This window comes from Cryptomeria japonica, chromosome 9 (assembly GCF_030272615.1).
Source record: "Cryptomeria japonica chromosome 9, Sugi_1.0, whole genome shotgun sequence".
Classification (NCBI taxonomy): domain Eukaryota; kingdom Viridiplantae; phylum Streptophyta; class Pinopsida; order Cupressales; family Cupressaceae; genus Cryptomeria; species Cryptomeria japonica.
The window spans coordinates 297,135,094-297,157,342 of record NC_081413.1 but is presented as its reverse complement, the minus strand read 5'-3'; the positions used below and the strand labels follow the sequence as shown (position 1 = coordinate 297,157,342).

Here is a 22,249-nt window from a genome sequence, read left to right as displayed (position 1 = left end):
ATCAATAAAATAATAAGGAACTTCTTTGCTGGGTTTTTCACCTTCAAGAGGAAGGTTTTCCTAGGTTAATCTTTGTGCAATTGTGTGAATTCTTGTCTATCTAATCTGATCACTAAAATTTAACAAAACTAACAACAATTTCTTGATATCTTCTTATCCCACTGCATAAGTGGAAGAGGCTAGCCTTGTCGCCTAGTTTAAACAGTGAATTTAGTATTTGTAATCCATGTTTGTATTGTAAAGCTGATTAGTAGTACTAACAACTATATTTTGGATTGTTGTTCTTTGGCCCACTGCATAAGTGGAAGAGGTTGGCTTGCTGCCTTCTTATCTATTGTAACACTATCCTCCCGCTGAATAAGCAGTTGAGTTGATTGTAATGTTGTTCTCCCACTGAATAAGCGGTGGAGTTGATAGTAAATTTCATTTCTAGTCCTCCCGCTGCATAAGCGGTAGAGTGATTGTGATTGTTCTTCAGTTTCTTGTATCATCCTTGGCTGGTTTACTGCCAAGTGATCTTCAATATTCTTCATATCCCACTGAAAAGTGGGAGGGGCTGGCTTGCTGCCCAGATATTGTAAGCAGTTTTCAGTTTGTATCTAACGATCCCCTATGCACTGTATGCTCTCACCCTCCCAGATTGGGCTCTCGGTGATCAAAAGGTGTTAGGGTACTTTCCACAAGATTTGAGATTTTAGTTCTAACCCTAATGGGTATTTGTATTGCTTGCAAATCTGAAAAATAATTGAAAAAAAATTAAGGGGAATATTACATCAATGCAAGATTGGATAGGGAGATTGAGACTAAAAATATGTATGAGACTAAAAATATGTATCAGGAAGAGAACATGAAGCTTATGGAATATATTGTAGGGATGAGGCGTGAGGATCCCACCTTTATCTCGCCTATCGCAGTTGATTGTGGATTTCACTTCAATCATGAGGCAGCGAGGAATACACATGCAAAATTTGGTAAGTGGATCGGAGATGTGACAAAGCAGGCAGATGATTTTCTAACTCAGTTGTTCTAGGCATTTGATAGGACGCCAATGCTCGCATTCAAGATAGAATATTTGGAAGGAGTTTGGGATGATTTCCAACCTATTCAGGAGAAGACCATTCCCCGCCTCAGAGTGTTGAAGAGAATTTCGATGCCTACATTGATCCATGAGGGAGTTGTGTATGAGGGAGATATTTATGATTTCCAAGGTTGGTATTGTTCATTGGCCATGCAGAAATTTACTTATGAGCATGCATGGAAGGATTGTGTAGAGTTGGAAGGATCAATTCAAGAGATTCAATCTAAAATCTTTACATCCATTGAAGAATTGTTAGGGGTAGATGTCAGTGCTTCCAGCGGCCTACACTTAGAATAATTGAGAGAAAAGATGAAGTTCATGTACTTCAGCTAGTTGGATTCTTTGAAGAAGAATCAAATTGATGATTTGGTTTCCCTGCTTATCCATGTCCAAATTTTGCAAAAGCTTATGCCAGATTGGGAGAATGTTTTGGATGCTTTTTCCAATGCGTTGGATGTGATTGATGCTTAGCAGGAGGCTTTGCCCAGCATTACCATGGAGGAGCTAGATTCAGTTTTGCCCAGATTTGTGGAATATGTTGCTAGAGAGAGGAATACAAGCCGAAATCTTCTAGAAGATTTCCTATTTGATGACTAGGCGTCATTCCATTGGATCACATATTGGTGATTCCCTTTTGATGTAAACCCTAACTAGGGCAACTTTAGGGCTGTGTTGGCGTGATCTTGGCCCTCAATTCTTAATAAATCTTGGCCATTCATTTCTTTTGAGACTCTATATATACCCCATTGCCTCTCATTTGTAAGGGAGAGATTTTTGAGAATTGTCGTCTATATGCTGCAGATGTGAATACAATCATTGAAGTTTGGTAATTTTGTTTAAGTGTTGTATGCATTTGTGGTTCTCATTGCCTCCAAGTTAGATTAGAATTTGTTTCAAGTTTCTTAGATTGAATGAAAGAGTTGTTGAATGCATTTGTGTGGAATCCATTTAATCCGTACCACTAGCTTCTTGCTGATTGTAAGATTGCCTTGCGTGGTCAACTGGAATTTTATTGAACTTAACGTTAATTGTTGCACGCCCATTGTTACGCATTGTCTTGATGGTATCAATGTTTGATGGTAATGATTTGAACACCCATGAAATCAACCTTAGATAATTGCACTAAGCTTGTATCAAATTGTTCTTTTGATGGTGAGACCTTGCCTAGAAGGATTCAATTGAATCATTCACTATTTCTTGCATTCTAGGTTTTAGATAAGATTTTCTAACTCTATTCCTTTTGTCCTTTTTTCAAAAAATCCTTGTTAGATTAGATTAAGAGCTCAATTGCAAAATCATTTTTATAACCTATTCCAATTCCAAATCCATGATAAGATTGATATGAACAATTGTGCAAGTCCCCAAGTGAAAACAATATATCACATCAAGCCATTGAGTTATCCACATGTCAAGAACCGATTGTAGAAACCTTGGAATTGTCTTAGTTGATCAGGTATTTAGCATCTAAGGTGATTTTGTTCAAGAGGGGGTAAAATACTTTGGTATTTTATTCTGTGTTCGTATGTGCATAAAACACACATCAACATGCCCCTTTTATTTTAATTTCCTTTTTCTTAGTAAAATTCCCTCCAAAAATGTTAAAAAACACTTTTTAATAATAAAATATTACATGAGGCCTTATAATGCCCTTTTTAGATGACCACTTTATTCAAATAATAATATTATTTTTTTCCTTTCAAAATGAAGTTAGCGTCCAACTTATTAATAATATTAATCATTTCCCTAACTTTATCCTTTAACCTATGAGAAATGAGGTAATAGGCTATTGGTCCTCCCAATTATTTTAATTCTAAAACAGGGACATGACAAGTTATCTCTATTTTGATTTTACTTTTCTTCATATGGTTGTTCTTCTTGTCTTTACAAGAACCTAGGTTTTAATGGCCTAAATGTAGAACCGAATATGTTTTTTTTAATTTCAATTAGCACTTTTTTCACTTGTAGGGGTTTGAACTGGCTTTGGCTTGGATTTTGCATTGTTTGTAATAATTGTGCCATGAGATTTGTTATTTGTTTTTGGACTTGGCTTATGTTTACTATAGTATTATATTGATTTTCATTCTTTTCATCTGTCAAAACCTTCTTACTTCTTTCCCGCATTTTTACTTCTATTCTTTTCACCTTGAATTTGCAAATGTCTCTATTCTTTTTGATGAAATCTAATATCTCCTTGACTGAGCTGCATTAAAATTTATTAGCTCTAACCTTTTAGGTTTTCAAGATCGAGGCTATTGTTGATTTCATTCTATGCAATGTTAGGATAATAAGGAAATATAGAATGACAATAGTAGCTACCAATATTAATTATTTAAATTCCTTGCCTATCAACTAATATTATTATAATTCCAAAACTATTCACACAATATAGAGGCAACTAGCTCATCACTTATGCATTCCTTATTCAAAACTTAAATTAATGATAGACAGAATAAGAAAATGTTCTACCACACAAAAATTGCAAAAATAAATAACAGCATGATTAAATTGACTACTATGATTGAAATCCACAATCAAGGTGTATGGCCCCGAAAGGTGAAAATTTGTATGGTAGTTGCAAGAGGTGGTACAATTGTTGTTGCAACGGGAAGCTGATGTGGTTGGGAGTGTAGATATACAAAAACTTCTGGAATTGTATGGAACACCCTCAAATTATATAATGGATGTTCAACATTGACAATGATGGTTTTGCAGCAATAGGTACACCAGATTTGATAAGCTAGCAGTGACCCCACATTGAAATCTTTCTCCATCAATCCTTAAAAGTTTAAACGCTTCCTTATCAATTTGAAAAAGTGAAATTTAATGCAATGTTTAGTGCAAATATGATTTCTGAATGAAATCACCTCAAAGGACAAGAGGGCTTTTGTTCTTAAATCCAACACTCGAAGGATTTTTATCCTCAAGTGCAATAGATGAACACAAATGCTCAATCTATAGTAAAAAGGCTTCGATTCATAAAAAATAGATGATTTCCTTTAAGCAATTCTCTTCCTTTTTATAAACTCTATTTCGGTCCCTCATAGTTTGAATTTTCTTTCCCTTTGAAAATTCCCTCCAAATGTATTCACTTAAAACACTTTAATAAAATATTACGGAAGGCTTTATTATGTCGCATGACTCACTTTATAATAATAATATTTAGTTTTCCTTTTATAACGATTTATGATTGAGTAATTGGGACTAGCTTAAAATATTACTATTAAATCATTTCCCTTGATTTTATCCCTTTGCGTACGAGAAATAAAGAAAAAGGCTACGAGTCTCTCAATATTTCAAGTCTAAAAAGAGAACATGACAAGACACGTACTATGAAGTTAGTGGTGCTGAAAATTGGGTTTAAGATAAAAAAAAAATTAAGTCATGTTTGAAATACATCAATGATCAGATTTTGTTTATCGTTTGGCTCAATGATGATACATTGGCTACCACTTTGTAGGTTCGCAGGAAATAATTTCCTTTGACTAAGGTGCTCTTCTCCTTAAGGATTTATAACAGAATTCTATGGTAAAAAGTTCTTAATGGATTGTTTTAAATATAAAAATAATTAGTGTTCCCTCTTTCTATGAAGCATTGATTTTCATGTCTTCTTTCTATGGTAATATCTTTGTTCGAGCCATAGTAATGCAAATCCATCTGCATAGAGTATTCTAATTGATCATAGTTTGGAAACTTTTAAGCATAGAAATGTAATCTCTATATAATAAGAATATAATTTTTTTGTAATTTTTCAATTTATTACAATCTAAAATTAAACTAGAAAACACTTTCTCATTTATTTTGATATTATATGCTAATATAATGCATATATACTAAAGTTTTGTTGGTTGTTCTAGATCGAATGGTTAAATAAGGAGCTTGTAGAAGTTTGGCCATTTATCAACAAGGTAGGATCTCCGTATTGTTATTCATTATTAATTGACTATCGATGATTTTTAGACTTTACATTGTTGTATGTACATGCATCTTATCATGAACTATTTCAAATTTCAAATAATCTGGACTTATTACTAGATTGGATTCGAAACATATAATATGGAATAAACTAGTTCTTCAATTAAAATAATTTGGACCCATAAGAAATATAGTGGACCAATCCTACTATCTTGTAAAATCTGAGAAACCTAGTTTATTTCATATAGATTATTCGAATCTGATCAAGCATTAAGTCTAGATTATTTGAAATAGTTCCGAGGCAAAATATTTTTTAAATGCATTAACAATCATGTTTTAAAGTCAAACATGCATGGTCAATTTTTGACCATCTTTCTTAATATGTGTATACTTTTTTTTAGACATACTGTTTTAATCAATAAATTTCACTGTGATGGTTGTGAAAGTCTTCTTTTACAATCGCACACATTGTCTGAGTTACAAAATGTGTTGATTACAACAATAGAGATAAAATGCAGGTAAATAGATAGGTAGAGATTGAATGCATAACTTGGAATTTTCTCTTGGTGAGTAGTCTAAATGAGCTATTTGAGGAGGAAAGACTTCACAAAACTGCGGATTTCTTGATCAAGATCCACAACAGAAGAGCCGACATTGAAAGGAACTTGAAAATAACAATACTCTTGGTCCCATGACACATTCAAACTCATTCATTCATTTATTCATCCGTTTCAGTACTTCATTCAAACTTTTGATGAATGCAGCTGCATATTATCAAATGATTTGAACTTATTTAGGTCTCATCAATTTGAACTAAGAATTCTTCAGACATATATATCAAATGATCTATACTTAATTAGTGGTCTATTGTTTCATTAGTTTTTCAACTTTTAATAGAGCAATCTCTAGTGTTGGAAATATGTTGAAGAAAATAGCTGAATCTGTGCTTTTTTCAGGCAGTTGGTAGACTGAAAACGTTTGGGTTCATGGAATATACCATCAATTGTTTCATTAGTTTTTCAACTTTTAATAGAGCAATCTCTAGTGTTGGAAATATGTTGAAGAAAATAGCTGAATCTTTCAGGCATTGTAAAACGTATGGGTTCATGGAATATACCACCAACTGGATGTAAAATCTTAACGACAATTTGTTGGAGACTAGCGTCTGTTGTCCCGGTATCCTCCAGATGATGCCGTTGTGTTAGTATGTTGGCCGGTACCTGTTGGTGCGGATGTTGTGGCCTGCTCCGTGAACAACACTTGGTTCATTTGCGTACTTCGTGTTTTCATGTTATATGGGCACTCCTTGGTGGAGTGTCCCATCATTTGGCAAATCTCACAGAATGCCTTCTTCGGGCAAGTACCCTTTGTGTGTCCGTCACTCCTACAGTCTGTACACCACACTTCAGTTTCTTCTGTCTTACTTGTACTCCCTTTCATGGCCTTGAATTCTCTCAGCATTCGTTCCATGTCCTTCTGGAGCGCGTGTACCTTTTTACCCGATTCGCTACTGCTACTGCTCTCTCCGTCAGAATCTTCATCATCGTCAGATGAATATCTATTACTTTTCTTCTTCCTTGATGTTTTGTGTTCGCTTTCTAGATCCGTCGCCCTGTTATAGGTGTCGTCATATGACGTCAGGGGTACAATTTTCATCTTCCTCCGTAGGGAGGATTTCAACCCTTCAACGAACCATCGCTTCTTCAATCCATCTGCGGGTTGGCTTTCCATTTTACCCAAGAGTTCTTTCAGCCTCCGACTGTATGCCCGTACTGTCTCCCTGGTACCTTGTTTGGTACTGTATATCTCCATTACAATTTCATTGTCATCACGGAGCAACCGAAACTCCCCCGTGAATTCCTTCTGTAGATTGGCCCACGTGGCCACTTTTTGCTTGTCCACATCGGAGTACCAATCTATGGCAACTCCTCGTAACGTGGCTGGGAACTGCTGTACCTAGTCATCCTGGTCTGTTACTCCGTTGGCGGACCAAATGGTTTCACATGTACGGCAGTGCCGTAAGGGGTCTTCCTTGCCCTCCCCTGTGAACTTTGGCAATTTTTGTTTACTCGCCATCCCACCACTAGGTCTTGCTCCTCTAATTCCTTGTGTGCTTGTACCTGGCGATCCTCCGCCTCCTGCAACTAAACCTCCACTCGTGGGTCCTCCGGAAAACGTTGCTGACACCGAACCAAACAAATTGCCTCCCGTATGGTACCATTGTGCTCCCTCGGCACCTTCGGTCGTACCGTCACCTTCCGGTGTCTCCCTCCGGTTGGTTGTCTCCCTCCGTTTGTCCTCTGAAATGGACAAATTCTTTAGCAAGTCTCTGGTAGTGTCGATCAGGTTTAGACTTCGCCTTGTTTGTTCCACCAACTCTTCGCGGCTTCTTACCCTACGGTGGTATTCTGGCGAACTGTAGAGTTCTCCTTCGGCACCCTCCGTGACTCCTTCTAGCAGCCCTACAACAGTGTAGACAGTGTAGTTCTCTCCGTCTATCTCTGCCTCCGCAACCTCCGTGACACCTCCTGGGTTCCCTTCGGGCAACCCCTCGGCCGGTCGTCCCTCGGCAAGCTGCCTTAGCCTACGCCTTCGTTCTATCTGCTGTCTGAGATTCAACGCGGTTTGTGCCACTTCCCATTCGTCACTCTGTATCTTTTTATTTTTGTCCTTATTTAGTCTATTGGGCATAAGTCACTTCCATACACAGCAAACACATGCCATGTACACAAAAAAACTTTTATTATTTTTATTTTTATTTTGCCTTTCGGCCACAATTTATATCAGCAGTGTGTCGGAATTATTACAAGGTTCAATTTCCTCCTGGCCTGGCGCCATCTCGTTCTGTTTCCCGTCGGTTGTTCTCTTCGTAGGGTTGCAGGATTTGTTGTCGTCGCTCTTCCTGGGCAATCTCCTCCAGGCGGGCCTGTTGTGCTAGCGATGCCTATGCAAGCAACCGGGGGAGGTGGTTCATTAACCGGTTTATTGTCGGGCTAACCTCCAGCGCTGTCCACACGGCACTTGGTGGGATTTCTGCCTCCGCCGCTTCTCGTCGAACGTATGTCTGAATGGCTGCTTGGAGCAAAATTGAAAATTCTCGCGTTGCCGTGTCTTCTCCTGTGTAAAGTTCTGTCCGCGCATCGTCGACCTCCGGGTTTATTTCACCAACGGGTAGGCCCATTGTGTCTGTGCGCCATCCGTGTCTTCCGTTCCCGAGTTCATCTAGGCAACGACGCCAAATGTTTGCCCTCTCGGGTGAATAACTTAAGACATAAAAGACATAACGCAGAATAATGCCGTAAATATCAGACAAGGTATATCAGATGTTCTATTCATAATCAGTCTCTATATTAATTCCACAGTCCATGTACATCGAGTGCTTATAACATTATATCTGACACGACTAACATGATACTTCGAAGAAAAGGTACACAATATATAATACCCGAAGGGGTGCGACACAACCGTCGCGACTCCAACTACCTACCCGTCGGCCTGACCGCTGTAACTCATTATTACCGACGACAACATAAACATAATATAACAACATAACATAATGATTATTCCTGTCAACATCTCTATTCTTCCCACCCCATAATATTGGTTTCATCAAACTATGCTACTTGCTCGCATTATCCAGTGGGCTCTCTCACATGAATATGATGCTGTATGGAATTGAAAGGTTGCCTGCAAATAACTAGATTCCTATTGGATATGGGTCCGTCCGGTCCCCTCATTATGAATGAATGAAGAGGCTTGCAACTTTTATTTCCCGATTCGCCAGATTCTATAAGTAACATGCCCGCGCAGGGTGGGATAAACTCTAGTTTTGGGTGGGGAGCCCTTAAGAGAGCTTCACGATGGTGTAACATGCAAATGAATTTGAAAACTTTTTCGGACTTACAACTTTTAGTAAGTTGCAACGGTTGCTCAAAATGTGGTACAAATCACTTTGGAAACACTTACTATTTTTAGTAAGTACTATTTTTAACAGTACTATTTTTTAGCAGGGGTTTAGTTGGTTAGTTCAAATAGCTATTTTCGGCAGGTCTGTTTGAGCAGTTTATCTTCCAACATTTTTGGAGCTTGTTTTGGCAAGTTAAGTATTTGATGAAAAAATGGTGTTTTAAATTAAATTTTAACTTAAGGCAAAAGTTGGACGATTTATTTAAGGGGGAGGAAAATATTTTACAAGTGAATTATTGTTAAGGCAAGATGGATGCCTTAGGAGGAAACTAAGACAATTCTATGATATAATTCACTTTATTCTTTGGACACCATATACACTTTATTGATGTATTTTTTATAAAGTGTATTTGCCACCATGTGATGGGTGATTTTGGGAAAAATGAAATGAAATGCAAATTAAGGAAATTGGAATGTCGTTTAGTCCCACATTGGAGGGAAAAGGAGGTTCGAGTTGGGAGGAAGTTATAAATATGTGCCTTGGCCTTCATTTGAGACTATCCATGTTATTTGCAACGAAGTGCTGCCAAAATCTAGAGAGATTGCTTCAAGGAATGCATACCTCCTAGCTGGTTCTTGGCTTCTTGCTTGAAAGATAGCAACTAGTTGAGATTGAGAGACTCTTCTTTACATTGAAGAACATGATAATCCCTAGCAAAGTTTTAGTCATTTGGAATTAATGTTGCTCTCTTTTTACCCTCAAGGTTTATGGTTTCTAGGTTTATGTGTTCTTGGGTGAGCCTTTTGTTTTAAACGTAAAGCCTGTTATGTTTCTTGATTACCTTTTTCACTTAAACGTGAGGGTCTTTTTCATTGTTGAAGGGGACCGTGTTCCTTTTCCTAGGCTTTATTTCTTCCGCTAACCTTCTAAATTTTCCTAAGTCTTACGTCTTTTCACTATGGTCGGGCCCCCTCTAATATTGTAGCAGATATTTATTTTCCCTAAGTCCGGCCTTAATGTTTCGGCCTATATCTCCATGATTAACTATCGAGCAACTAAAGGTTCCATAATTTTGAACGTGCATCAAATGGACAGCGATGTTTTAACTCAAGCAGGAAGATGCTTGAAGGATAGCGGCAAGTATTGAGTGGACATTGTAACCTACACGTAATGAACGAGCAGATCAGACGACCCTCGCAGTCCTACGAAGGAAGATGTAGAGAAGTTAAGGACTGTGACATCGCGAGATGATGTCACGTGTCCTAGGTAGGCTGAAAAGGTTCGATAGTGGGGCGACTGACAAAGTTGAGATTTAGAGGTGATTTGGCAACGCTTTGTCAGATTTTTATGGGCCCATTTGCCACGTTGGGGGGTCAATATCAATGCTGACCGATACTAACCAAATGATATGCTGTGCTTGACAAATTTACGGTGGAACCAGAGTGTTTTTCAAAGGGGGTGATTATGATTGTTTCATTGTCATTCATGCGGGAAAATAAAGACAGAAGGGAATAAGCCTATCGACATGGAATAAACAGAGACAAGTCGAGATACGTGGACGCCGACTGATTTTCAAGAAGCTTGCTCTAAGGGTTGTTTGTTGGGTCGAGTTACGACTAATGGACAAAGTTAGCAGTTCCAGAGGTGGCAATATTATCAAGTTTTCATTGCCACCACGATGAGAAGTTGAGATTTTCAGAGGGATGAGAGGATAAGGATGATTTATGAGTTGGAAATGAAGTGATCAAGGATTTGTCAACAAGATTATAGGACGCGTACTCTCACAGATTCTCACAGTAAGGTAGAAAATCAAGAAACTGTTGCCAAGAAACTTTCAAAAGATAAGGACTCAATATCCAAAAAAGGGATATTGAAATAGAAAGTTTGCAGTCAAGAAATCAAGTAATCAAGAACAAAATCGTTCATGTAAGGTGAACTTGGTCAGAGGGCAACGAATTGGCAGTTTGAATCTGATGGTGTTTTTGATTTGATGGATATGATTTCTTGAATCCATTTGCTGGCAGGATGAGTAGAAAAGCATTGAAATGATGATTTTTCCCATGCATGAGCACCGCCAAGAAAGGTATTTTCATTATAAATACAGCTAGGTGGTGTTTTCAGTTGGTAGGAAGAACATAAAATTCATTATCTTCTTGGAAGGTTTTGAGATGAGAATGATTTTTGAGCAATATCGCGCAAGGAGTTACAGTGAGCTCTTTGATACTGGATGAAATTTCTTCTTGAGTGAGTATGCTTATAGTCAGTGGAGCCTTGAAAGTTGGGAGGATAGTCAGTGGAGGCTTGAAATCCATTTTTCATTAGAACAAGCCCGACATGACTCCTCCTATGTCTCTCCTCTGCCACTGGTTGGCAGAGGGTTCCAGGAAGGGCCTCTCGAAGGAACAGGAGATGAACAGGGTTGGGGAGGAGGCAACAACCAATCATCTTTGAGACGGCATGGAAGCTGCAATGCCTTCCCTTCACTTTATGTTCCTCTGGGAGTCCCTTTTCCCACTTTCTCTGATCCTAGGCATGAAGGCTGGAGCTCCTCCTCTAGTTTAGGGGCGACTTTACTTCTTGTTGGGATCTAAACCCTCTTCTAGAAGGGAAATGCTCTGTAGAGCATCAAGGCGCATCTCACGGTCCATCTGGGAGCATCGAGGGTGATAGTGGCACGGCTCAAAAGGTTTTGTTTCTACTAAAATGTAGTTAGGAATTTTGGCTCTACCTCATCATGAAGTGCTAGTATGGACAGTTTTTTGGAGATTGTGAAGAATCACAAGTAGCCTTGTAGGCTTGTGACAGGTGTCTCCTCTGGCCTGAAGCTTGTTTGCTCTCTTGTTTCTATAAAAGGGAATTCAAGGCCATGAGACGGGGTCGAGAAATTTGGTCGCAAGTCTTGGGGGTCGAGAAATTTGGTCCACAAGTTTGGATCCAAATCCTTGGTAATGAACAGTGGGTCTAGGTGAAAAGAGTAGATTGTAATAGGAATTTACAAAGCAAATAAAATGGGTCTTGTGTCATATTTTATTGTAGGTTCTTGTAGGAGTTATATGTAAGGTGATTTGTAACAGAAAATAGCTTATTAAATGAATGAAAGCACAATTCAAATTCATTTTCTCCAGTGTGTGACTCTGTTATGTTTTGAATGAGTAAGATCAAGGGTTTTTCTCGTTCGTTGCATTGTTATGATGTATGTATTTTCTGTCTTATGCTCTAACCTAAGGGGTTGGTTAAAGTGCTTAGATAGAATTTGCAAATTGATGGGGCTTATACATGGATTGTGATAAGTATTTTGGGTTGGGACAGGTAGATGAGATACATTGCAAGGCAGTGTTATCTTTAGATCCTCGGCTATTAGATAAAAGGTTTTGTTATATTTTCATCTTATGTTTTGCAATTTCAGTCACCCAATGAATAAGACACTGGCCATGGCTTGTAGTTGTTTCCAGTAACAGTTCTTTACTCATAACTCATCGACAACTTGCTGTGAACTGCTAATATCAGAATATCTTTTCATTTTTGTATATGTTGCTGCTATGTCTAAAAACGTATCAAGCTCCAAAGCAGGTCGAGGATCACTGAGAGCTAGCCACTCTGTAGCATTCTCCCTCTTTGTTGAGCCCATCTTAAGGATGAGACTTTCTACTTTGTTTTAATGTTGTCTGCAAGTGTGGTGCAGAGATTGCAGGTACATTAAGGGATCACCCTCTTGGGTTTTGCAGAGCCTGAAGTGTAGAAGGATTAACAAAATCCTTGTTCTATGTTGGTCCAAGTCCCCAAGTATTCTAAACAGTTTGGAGTTGGCTTCTCCACGCGTAAATTCGAGGGCTCGACTTGGTTTCTGCCTCTGCTGCAGTGCAAAACCCCACCATGTGCATTCTAGGGAACCAACAAAACAAATGGAGCTCATTGATTTAATAACATTTGATGTTTTCTGATGTGTTTTTGGGGTGTTTGTGAGTTTTCAAGTTGCTGGTCGGTTGTAGAGCTGAAGTGATTTTGTCATCATAAGTCTAAGGGCAAATTTTTGTGGCTTTTGGGTATTCTCTCTTTATTTTCCCTAGCCTTAGGCGATACTATATGCCAGTTTTCAGAGTATGATTTGGAGTTGTGAATTTATTATAGCAAATCACCCTCTTTCGGGTAATTTTATGTGTGGGTTTGTCTAGAAATGCGTGCATTAATGTTCTAAGCGAAGTTTGCAGCTGTTTGTTGGTTCTCTCTAGATCGCCTCCTTCCTAGAATTCATTTGCAATCAGTCTCGGTTCTTTCCGTGGAGTTTTGGAGGAGTTGTGTGCTTCTTAGTGTAGTTTGTAGTTGCTGGTTTGCATTATTTAACTTGCTGGAAAAGTATATCAGACTTCGAATTTTGGAGTGTGAGGTTGCTTTTGGGGGTAGTTGGTCTTTTGTAGCTTGTGGAGTGCATTAAGCATTATTTGCAGCTTTGGACAGTGATATCTTTAATCTGAAAATCCATGATATGTATTGTAAAGATGATTAGTAGTACTAACTACTAACAGCTATCTTATTTTTGGATTGTATCACATCACCCACTGAATAAGTGGAAGAGGTTGGCTTTGCTGCCTATCTTATTTCATTGTACTCTGTCCTCCCGCTAAATAAGTGGTTGAGTGGATTGTTATCATCATTTTAAGTCCTCCCGCTGAATAAGTGGTTGAGTGATTCTCTTTACTTCAATTATTTTGGATTTGTTAATTGGCTTGGTTCCCGCTGGAAAGTGGAAGTGGCTGGTTTAACCGCCAATTTGTATTGCTTTCTTCATTTTATTATGCTAACACTAATGGGTGAATGTATTGTGTGAAAAACTGAAAAAAAAGATTGAGGGGGACATTTCAGTGGTATCAGAGCCAAGTTCTCCCTGCCATCCTGTTGGGTCGTGTTTTTTTGGTTGCATATCATAGTTTGGAAGGATGTCTACAACAGATAAGTCCATGTGAGTTAATTGAAGGATTGATTAATTTGATGAAGGATCTGGATATTAAAAGGGGGTTGTGTTGATATGTCTTTTGTACACAACCAAACACAGAATAAAATACCTAAAGGTACCTTATCCTCTCTTGAACAAAGTTCCCGACTGCTGAAGATCTCGCCGAAGGATCAGTCAGAGTAACTCCAAGGTTCTGTTATGTAGGATCTCTACATGTGGATAAGCTCTCTGTGGTATGATGTGATTTTGCTGGAATCACAATGGGACTTACACTTGATGACTGAACGTCCGATTTGCTTTGAATATTACTGGAACACAGGATTTCACTAGCCTAGATTTTGAAAAAAAAAGAAAATGATGAAGGCAAGGAAAGGATCTAATTCTGACACTAAGAATGTAGGAGCAATGAATAACCTTTGATGAAATTCTAACTAAGTCTTGTTTTGACATCCCAGGACCATCTCCACAAGGTTAGTGCGATCTTCGGAGGAAAATTTTATGATGTTCAGATCATCGCTACAAGCATAGACACCATCAGGCTGATGCATATCAGTGAAGAAGCGACAATTGAAGTTAAGCTTAAACTGAAAGATTCCAGTTGACTACACAAGGCAAGTATGCAATCAACAAACTGCTAGTAGTATGGATATATGAATTTCACCATCAATCAAACACATTTCTTCCACTCATCTAATAACATGAAATCAAATCTGAGAAGTATAGAGACCATGCAAATTGTTGAATCGACCCATAGATTTCACCATTTCTTCAATGAAGTTTTACAAGTCTTTTACAACAACATCTTGGCAACAATCTTTGCCTTCTCTTTCTATTCTACTCTAATTGCTATTCTATCAACTGACTATTCACTATTTCTAACTATTCACCTTCTAACTACTGACTAACTATTATTAGCCTTTACAAATGAGGAGCTAGGGCTTATATAGCTCTCACAATACAATTCAATGGCCCAGATCAATTTGAGATCAATGGCCGAGATTTTACAATAAAACCCTAATTAGGGTTTGTTACAACAAACTCAATTCTGGCCAATGAAAAAATTGCATTAGTTGGACACATGTCTTCTTTGGAATATTCGACCAATGGATAAACAGGGTAGGTACATCGAAGTTTGTGTCATCTTTGATGAGTCAGGTACATTGAATCTGGACACACTGAGGTGGACCAATTCGACTGGAAGAGTGATGACCGGGACGCCACCTTGTCTGACACTTGCAACTTGGTTGATGTTCAATTTGATGATGCTGAGAAGCTAACTTTAATTAACTTTTCTGAGACTATCTACTCTCCAATGGACCCTTGCTTTAACCTCCTTTGTCTTTGATGTGTAGGATGGATGGTGTACCTTTCTTTCAAATGCTGGACTGGAAGAGGTCGTCCTTGATGATGCTGGACTGGAGGAGGTCGTCCCTGCTGATGTTGGACTGGACGAGGCCGTCCTTGCCCTGGCCTGGTCTTCTTTCACCTGCAAGATAAACCATAAAATGATTAAGGACACATAATATATTTATTCTAACATAGCATTTTATACCTTAAATCATCAACAAGAAGACATCAAAATGAAGTTTGCTCAAGGTTCTCCCCAGGGATAGGCTCCATAAGAATTTCGCCCTGGACCCTCTGGAAGGATCAGGAGCGAATTTTGCATTCCTAGCCAATTTAGACCTCTTTTCAACATTACCTCACAATTATCTCCTCGCCTGGCCCAAACAAGGTGAAAAATAGTAGTTTCAAAGGATTTCGCCTTGGACCCTCTGGAAGGGTCAGGAGCGAATTTTGCATCTTTGGACAAATTCCATCATGTCTCTACTCCAAAATGCCTTCCAAGGCAAGCATACGCTATCCTTCTCCTCACCAAAGGCTGGGAATCCACAACTTGACCTTCCTCATGGGCAAACTAGGTGGTTTTGGGAATTTCGCTCTGGACCCTCTGGAAGGGTCAGGAGTGAAATTCCTTCTTTAGGCTTCATTTTACACTTCCTTCACCTCAATTCATCTTCCAAGTCTTAAATAACCTCCCTCCAGTCTTTTCATGCCTTAGGAATCAAAATCTTGCCTTGACACAAAGGGGAAATAGTGATTTTGATGAATTTCGCTCTGGACCCTCTGGAAGGGTCAGGAGCGAAATTCACTCTTTGCTTGCCTATTCACACCCAATTTCACTTTCTTCACTTCACTTCATCTAGACTCCCTCACATTGAAACCATTTCCCAACTTGCCAATATTGGTTTGATCTTCACAAGGCCTAAAAGGTCAAATTCGCTCAGAAACCTAGCCAGGGATAGGACCTATCCAGAATTTCGCTTTGGACCCTCTAGAAGGGTCAGGAGCGAAATTCTCATTTTAGCTCAAAATTCACACTTTTGATTGTCAAACATCTTTCCAAGGTATTCCAAATAGTTTTTCTCACCCTAGTCTAGGCTTGACTTAGCACAAAATTTGGAGAAAAGGATGATTTTAGTGTTTTTCGCTTTGGACCCTTTGGAAGGGTCAGGAGCGAATTTCTTCCTCTAGCCCAAAATCATCATTTTTGGAGACCAAAATCCATTCAAGGGCAATCTCAAGGGCTTCTATCATCTTTGTCCAGGCCTGGCTTGGTCTAAATGCGAAAGGAATAGGTGGATTTTAGAATTTTGCTCTAGACCCTTTGGAAGGGTCAGGAGCGAAATTCTTGATTTGGCTCAATTCCTTCAATTTCAATGTTTCCTCGCAACTTGAAGTTACTCCTAAAGACTTCTTCCATCCCAATTCACTTTAGTTTGCAATTGTCTTGTCACAAATTTGGGAAAAAAGGTGGTTTTGGTGAAATTTCGCCCTGGACCCTCTGGAAGGGTCAGGAGCGAATTTCTTAATTTAGGCTTATTCCTCCATCATTTCAAGTTGAATTCACCTCAAAAAGCTATAAAACACTTCTCTCACATCCAACCCAAGTTTGACTTGATTTTGCAAGGGAAAATAGGTGGTTGAAGAATCCTGGACCCTTTGGAAGGGTCAGGAGCGATTTTTATCATTTGGCTCAATTCCTTCAATCTTGATAATCATTGGCAATTTGGAGTCATTCCTAAGGCCTTCTTTAATCATGATCCTCACTAGATTTGGCATGAAACTAAGGGAAAAGATAGGTTTTGCACAATTTCGCCCTGGACCCTTTGGAAGGGTCAGGAGCGAATTTCCCTTTCTAGACCAAAATCATCATTCTTTCAATCCCAATCTTCTTTGCAAGGTAAAATCTCCTCTCTCTTCGCCTTAGGAACAAGGTCTAAGCTCAAGCAAGGTAAAAAATATAGGCTTGTAAGAAATTTCGCTCCTGATTCTAGACCAAAATCATCATTCTTTCAATCCCAATCTTCTTTGCAAGGTAAAATCTCCTCTCTCTTCGCCTTAGGAACAACGTCTAAGCTCAAGCAAGGTTAAAAATATAGGCTTGTAAGGAATTTCGCTCTGGACCCTTTGGAAGGGTCAGGAGCGAAATTTCCTTCCTTGGCTAAAACACTCATTCCTCAACTCTTTCAAACATTCCCAAAGGCCACAACATGTTCATTCTCCCTTTCAACATGCCTTGGACATCAAAATTTGGTCGAACAAGGAAGGGAAAGAGGTCTAAGTAGATTTTCGCCCTGGACCCTCTGGAAGGGTCAGGAGCGAAAATCATTTTCTTAGGCTTGATTCTTCATTTCTCCAATTCCAAACCACCTCAAGAGGCAAAGACATGCTATCTCACTTCCATCCACGCCATAAAAACCCAAGGACTTGACCTTACCCAAGGAAAAATAGGTGTTTCTAGGAATTTCGCTCCGGACCCTTTGGAAGGGTCAGGAGCGAAATTCACTATTTGGCTCAAAATCCTTCATTTTTCAATGCTTTCAAACATTTCCAATGGCAAAAGATGTCCTTCCTTCCTTTCAAGATGCCTTGCAAATCAAAATTTGGTCAAACTAGGGAGGAAATGAGCCTTAGGAGGATTTTCGCTCTGGACCCTTTGGAAGGGTCAGGAGCGAAAATCTTAGTTTAGGCTTGATCACTCACTTTTCAAACTTCAAACCACCTCAAGAAGCAAACTTAGATCATTTTCCACCTAAGGAACAAGGATTGATGCCCAAATCAAGTAGCAAATGAGGTTTATAGTGAATTTCGCTCTGGACCCTTTGGAAGGGTCAGGAGCGAAAATCACTCTTAGGCTAAAATCTTGATCTTCAAAATCATCCAACTCCCTCTCAAGGCAAGAACATACCAATTCATCCCCCATCATGTCAACGCCTAGCCAAAACAAGGAAGGAAACAAGAGATATAAGGATTTTCGTTCTGGACCCTTTGGAAGGGTCAGGAGCGAAAATCATGTTTTGAGCTTGATTCTTGACCTTTTCAACTCCAATCCTCTTTGGGAGGCAAACATAGATCCTTCCTCTTGCATTTCTACCGAGATCCTGACTTTAGCCAAGGGAAAAATGAGTGTTTTCAAGAATTTCGCTTTGGACCCTCTGGAAGGGTCAGGAGCGAAATTCATCTTTTGGGCTAGAATCCTTCATCTTTACTCACTCCCTAAGGCTAGAACATTCAAAAATACCTGCAAACATGCCTTAGAAACTAGGAAATTAGTCTTGACAATTGAGAATTTGAGTTTTATAAGGATTTTCGCTCTGGACCCTTTGGAAGGGTCAGGAGCGAAATTCCTAATCTTGGCCAAAATCCTTCACATTTTCACATCTCATCACTTCAAAACTAGAATGTTGGTCTAAACAAGGGAGAAAATGAGGTTTTCAAGAATTTCGCTTTGGACCCTCTAGAAGGGTCAGGAGCGAAATTCGCTTTGGACCCTTTGGAAGGGTCAGGAGCGAAATTTGACATTTTGGTCTCTCCGTCAGGATCATTTTATGGAATATAACATTTTAGTATAAGTGACATTATACTTTAAGTTATATTCCATATATACTGTCAGGATGTTTGAGAGTGGTTTCGGACCTCCAGGAGTTATATTGCAAAATCTAGTTTTTGGAGGATCAGGACATTCCAAACTTAGCCAAATTTCAGGGCATTTGAAGATCAGGATGACATTCCAGACTTCATCACTCACCAACTTGACCTAGCTCGGACCTTCAAGAATGATACTTACTCACCAACCAAGACACAATTAGCAACAAGAGCAAAACCAGGCCCTAAGGAAGACTTTCAAAGAAACCCTAACCTGGAGCATCTACTGACTCAACCTAGCTCAAGCAGAGCCTACTATCCAGCGACCCCCCTGACAACACTCATCATGCAAAGGCTAATAGACAAAACCCTAAAAGACCTAGAAAACAAACCCTAGAAAGCAAAAAGTAGGGGTCCCCATTTGCAATGGGGCGATGTGTGAATACATCACAACAAGTTGGTAAAGGTTGTTGCAAAATTGTAATGTCCCCTTTTTTGCTTTAGTTTGTTTTGGGGATTGTTGGTCAATTTCGAGGCCCGTTGGTCAGTCAAAGGCAAAATTAAGGTTTCCTATTCTTTAGGAGGATGTTTTGGCATTTTTGGTGGCTTGCATGTTGGATTTTACAGTTTTGATTTTGGATTCCTTCTGGGCTTTTTGAAAGCTTCACAATGATGGTACATGCATAGCAATCAGTGGAGTTTGATAAACTTACTATTTTTTAATAAGTGGGGGCGAGGACAACTCATTTTCCTAGGTTTTTCTGGGTTTCCAGAGAGCTTCGTGATGGTGTGACATGCAAATGAATTTGAAGACTTTTTCGGACTTACTATTTTTAGTAAGTTGCGATGGCTGCTCAAAATGTGGTTAAAATGCATTTGGACACACTTACTATTTTTAGTAAGTGCTATTTTTGGCAGGTTTCAGTGGTCCAATTCAGAGGCTATTTTTGGTAGTGCAGTTTTCGTTACTTTTGGCCTTCAGTTCACTTTGGCAGTTATTCAGCACATGGAAAAAGTACTTTTAATATTTTTTAATGCCTCCCTTGGCCTAGGCGTATGACTTATGTATTTTTGATTATGGCTTAAGAGGACGATTTGAGGAGATAAAGTATTATTTTAAGGGGGATTTTAGTTCTAACCCTAACGGGTGTTTGTATTGCTTGCAAATCTGAAATTAATTGAAAAAAAATTTAGAGGGATATTACAGATTGAAAACTCTAGTAAGAGTGAGCTATTCTAACTCTTCAACCACTATGAATTCAGTTAATTACATGTATGAAAGTGTATCTAGGATGAAAAAAGTGCTCATTGTCTTGTAGAAATAAACTTCACGTACATTCCCTGCTTGCAACTCCATTAAACCCTGCCTAACAACTTGTAGAAATTTGCACAAAACATTAAAAGTGAAGAAAGTGCTAGCCTTTGCAATTTGTTTTTCAATTGCCTTTATGCCCTGTGTACTTCAAAAAGGCTGTTTTCCACTCAATAGCTTCAGAGAAATGGAATAGACATCATTTAGTCATTACCTTGCCCCCAATGAGACAAAATGATGAAATCCTTGCTATTTTACAAATTGGTGGTTATGTAATCACTAGAGTGAAAATAAAAGTCAGGGAAAATGCAATGCTACTAGTTGAAAAATGTTGATTTCGAAAACATTGGGGTGGTTATTAAATCACCGCTTTGTGCAACCGACAGTTGCAAAAATGTCAGGGTGGTTACAAAGTTTCCTCTTGCTGCAACTGGGAGTCTGGCTGTTTCATTTTCAACTCCAAAATACTGTATTTTTCAATCTGCTTACCTATTTAAATATTTTCTAACTTCCCTACGATTTATTGGACCACCCTGAAGTCATTTTCAGCCCGTAAAATTGACAATTGGCTTTGAAATTGGTTATGGCAATGAAACAGATAGATATTTAAATTTTTTGATTGAAATGGTAACTTTTGTTCGTCATGCAATTGCTACTATCTGTTTTACAGATCGCATTTAATGATTGATTACATATTAGTGATGATGCACTCTTTCATATGGTGATGAATATAAATACAATTCCGTTTGGTATGCATGCATTGCATACTTGTGCATGTAAGTTATAGTTCGTTGCTAATCTTCACTTAGTTGAATTGAGTCTGGTTCTTAGCAATAGGTTTGTGCGTATGATAATCTGAGGCATTAGTGAAAACTAGACTACATTAAAATGGGAGTGAACACATTTGATTCTTCCAAAATTGCAATTATTTGTACATTTGTTACGCAATACTGATTCCATGTCTAGATGCTTCCATTTGTTTTATTGATAATACTTAAATTATCTACCATACTAACAAAATATAGAATGTCTTATTATTTTCTATCATTACACATAAAAATTTCATAATTTCTTCTTATGTAGAATATGGTTTGTGAAACTCTATGATCTCTTGAGAACCATTGAATGTTGAAAGCTTAGTTTTGTAAAAAAATCACATCTTTATCTTGGTTGAACAATAATTATAACACTCATCTCCTGATGGCCCAGCATTTTAAATCTCATCGTTATATAAATCATAGCATAGGACAGATATATTAATTATTTCAGGTTACAGCCTAAATGAATAAAATAAATCTTTTACAAGAACAGTAAATTTGAATATTTTTTGTGCACATGAAGTTGCATAATCAACGTCATTGGTTTTCAATCTATGCTGCACGTTTTGCAACAACATCAGAGCTTCTTCTTCATTAATTTCATGTGATTCTAAAAAGACAACATTGATGTAGTCCTTAAAAGGAAACAACTTTGATATGTCCAGGAGTTGAAAATGCTTTGTTTTATGATAATCCATCTTTTCTTCCCTAACTCCTGCATGTGGCCTACACTTAGTTTTTTTTCCATTAATTCATTTTTCTTTGCTATATTATAGAATAGTCACTGCACCTACGTTGAGGGAAAGAGAGAGAACAAAAATATTTAGTTTCATGAAAGAAATCTGTTATTGTTGTGTTGTTTTTATATGTTTTTGATATACATATTTTCATTTTCACTGCAGCCAATGTCACATTTACTGAAGGATAAGTTGCAACTTATTCTTGATGACTACAAGATGGGTTTTATTGAAAAGTTATCCGTCAAGTCTATTGTACTGGGGGAAGAAAGTCCTCAATTTGGAGGTTTTTTCAAGTGCACATTATTTCTTAATCAATATTTGTAATGCACCTTTTTATTAGCGAATATGCAATTCAAAATGTAAGAGTCTAATACCTAAGGAGATAAAAATGTTACAAACATTTGGTTCTATTTTTCATGCTATTGTCACAAATTAGTAATTGAAATTTTATTTTTATAATGATTGGATTTGAGCAGGTGTAAGAGTTTCAAAAGACAATGATAATGAGGTGGTACTGGAAGCTATGTTTAGGTGGCAATGTGAGAAAGAAGAAGTTTTAATCACTGTAAAAACAAATGGGCCTGATTTTATCCTAAGAGTAT

At 38.2% G+C, this 22,249-nt stretch overlaps 1 protein-coding gene across 2 annotated transcripts in view; it reads left to right on the top strand.

The window, feature by feature from the left end:
- The window catches only part of LOC131079576 (synaptotagmin-5), a 180,235-nt gene that overhangs the window by 23,657 nt on the left and 134,329 nt on the right, over positions 1-22,249 (top strand). For both annotated transcript variants that reach the window (XM_058017563.1, XM_058017561.2), the window contains exons 3-5: positions 4,933-4,983; positions 21,810-21,930; positions 22,124-22,245. In XM_058017563.1, coding sequence (XP_057873546.1) covers positions 4,933-4,983; positions 21,810-21,930; positions 22,124-22,245 — 294 coding nt within the window. The remainder of the gene's footprint in view (positions 1-4,932; positions 4,984-21,809; positions 21,931-22,123; positions 22,246-22,249) is intronic.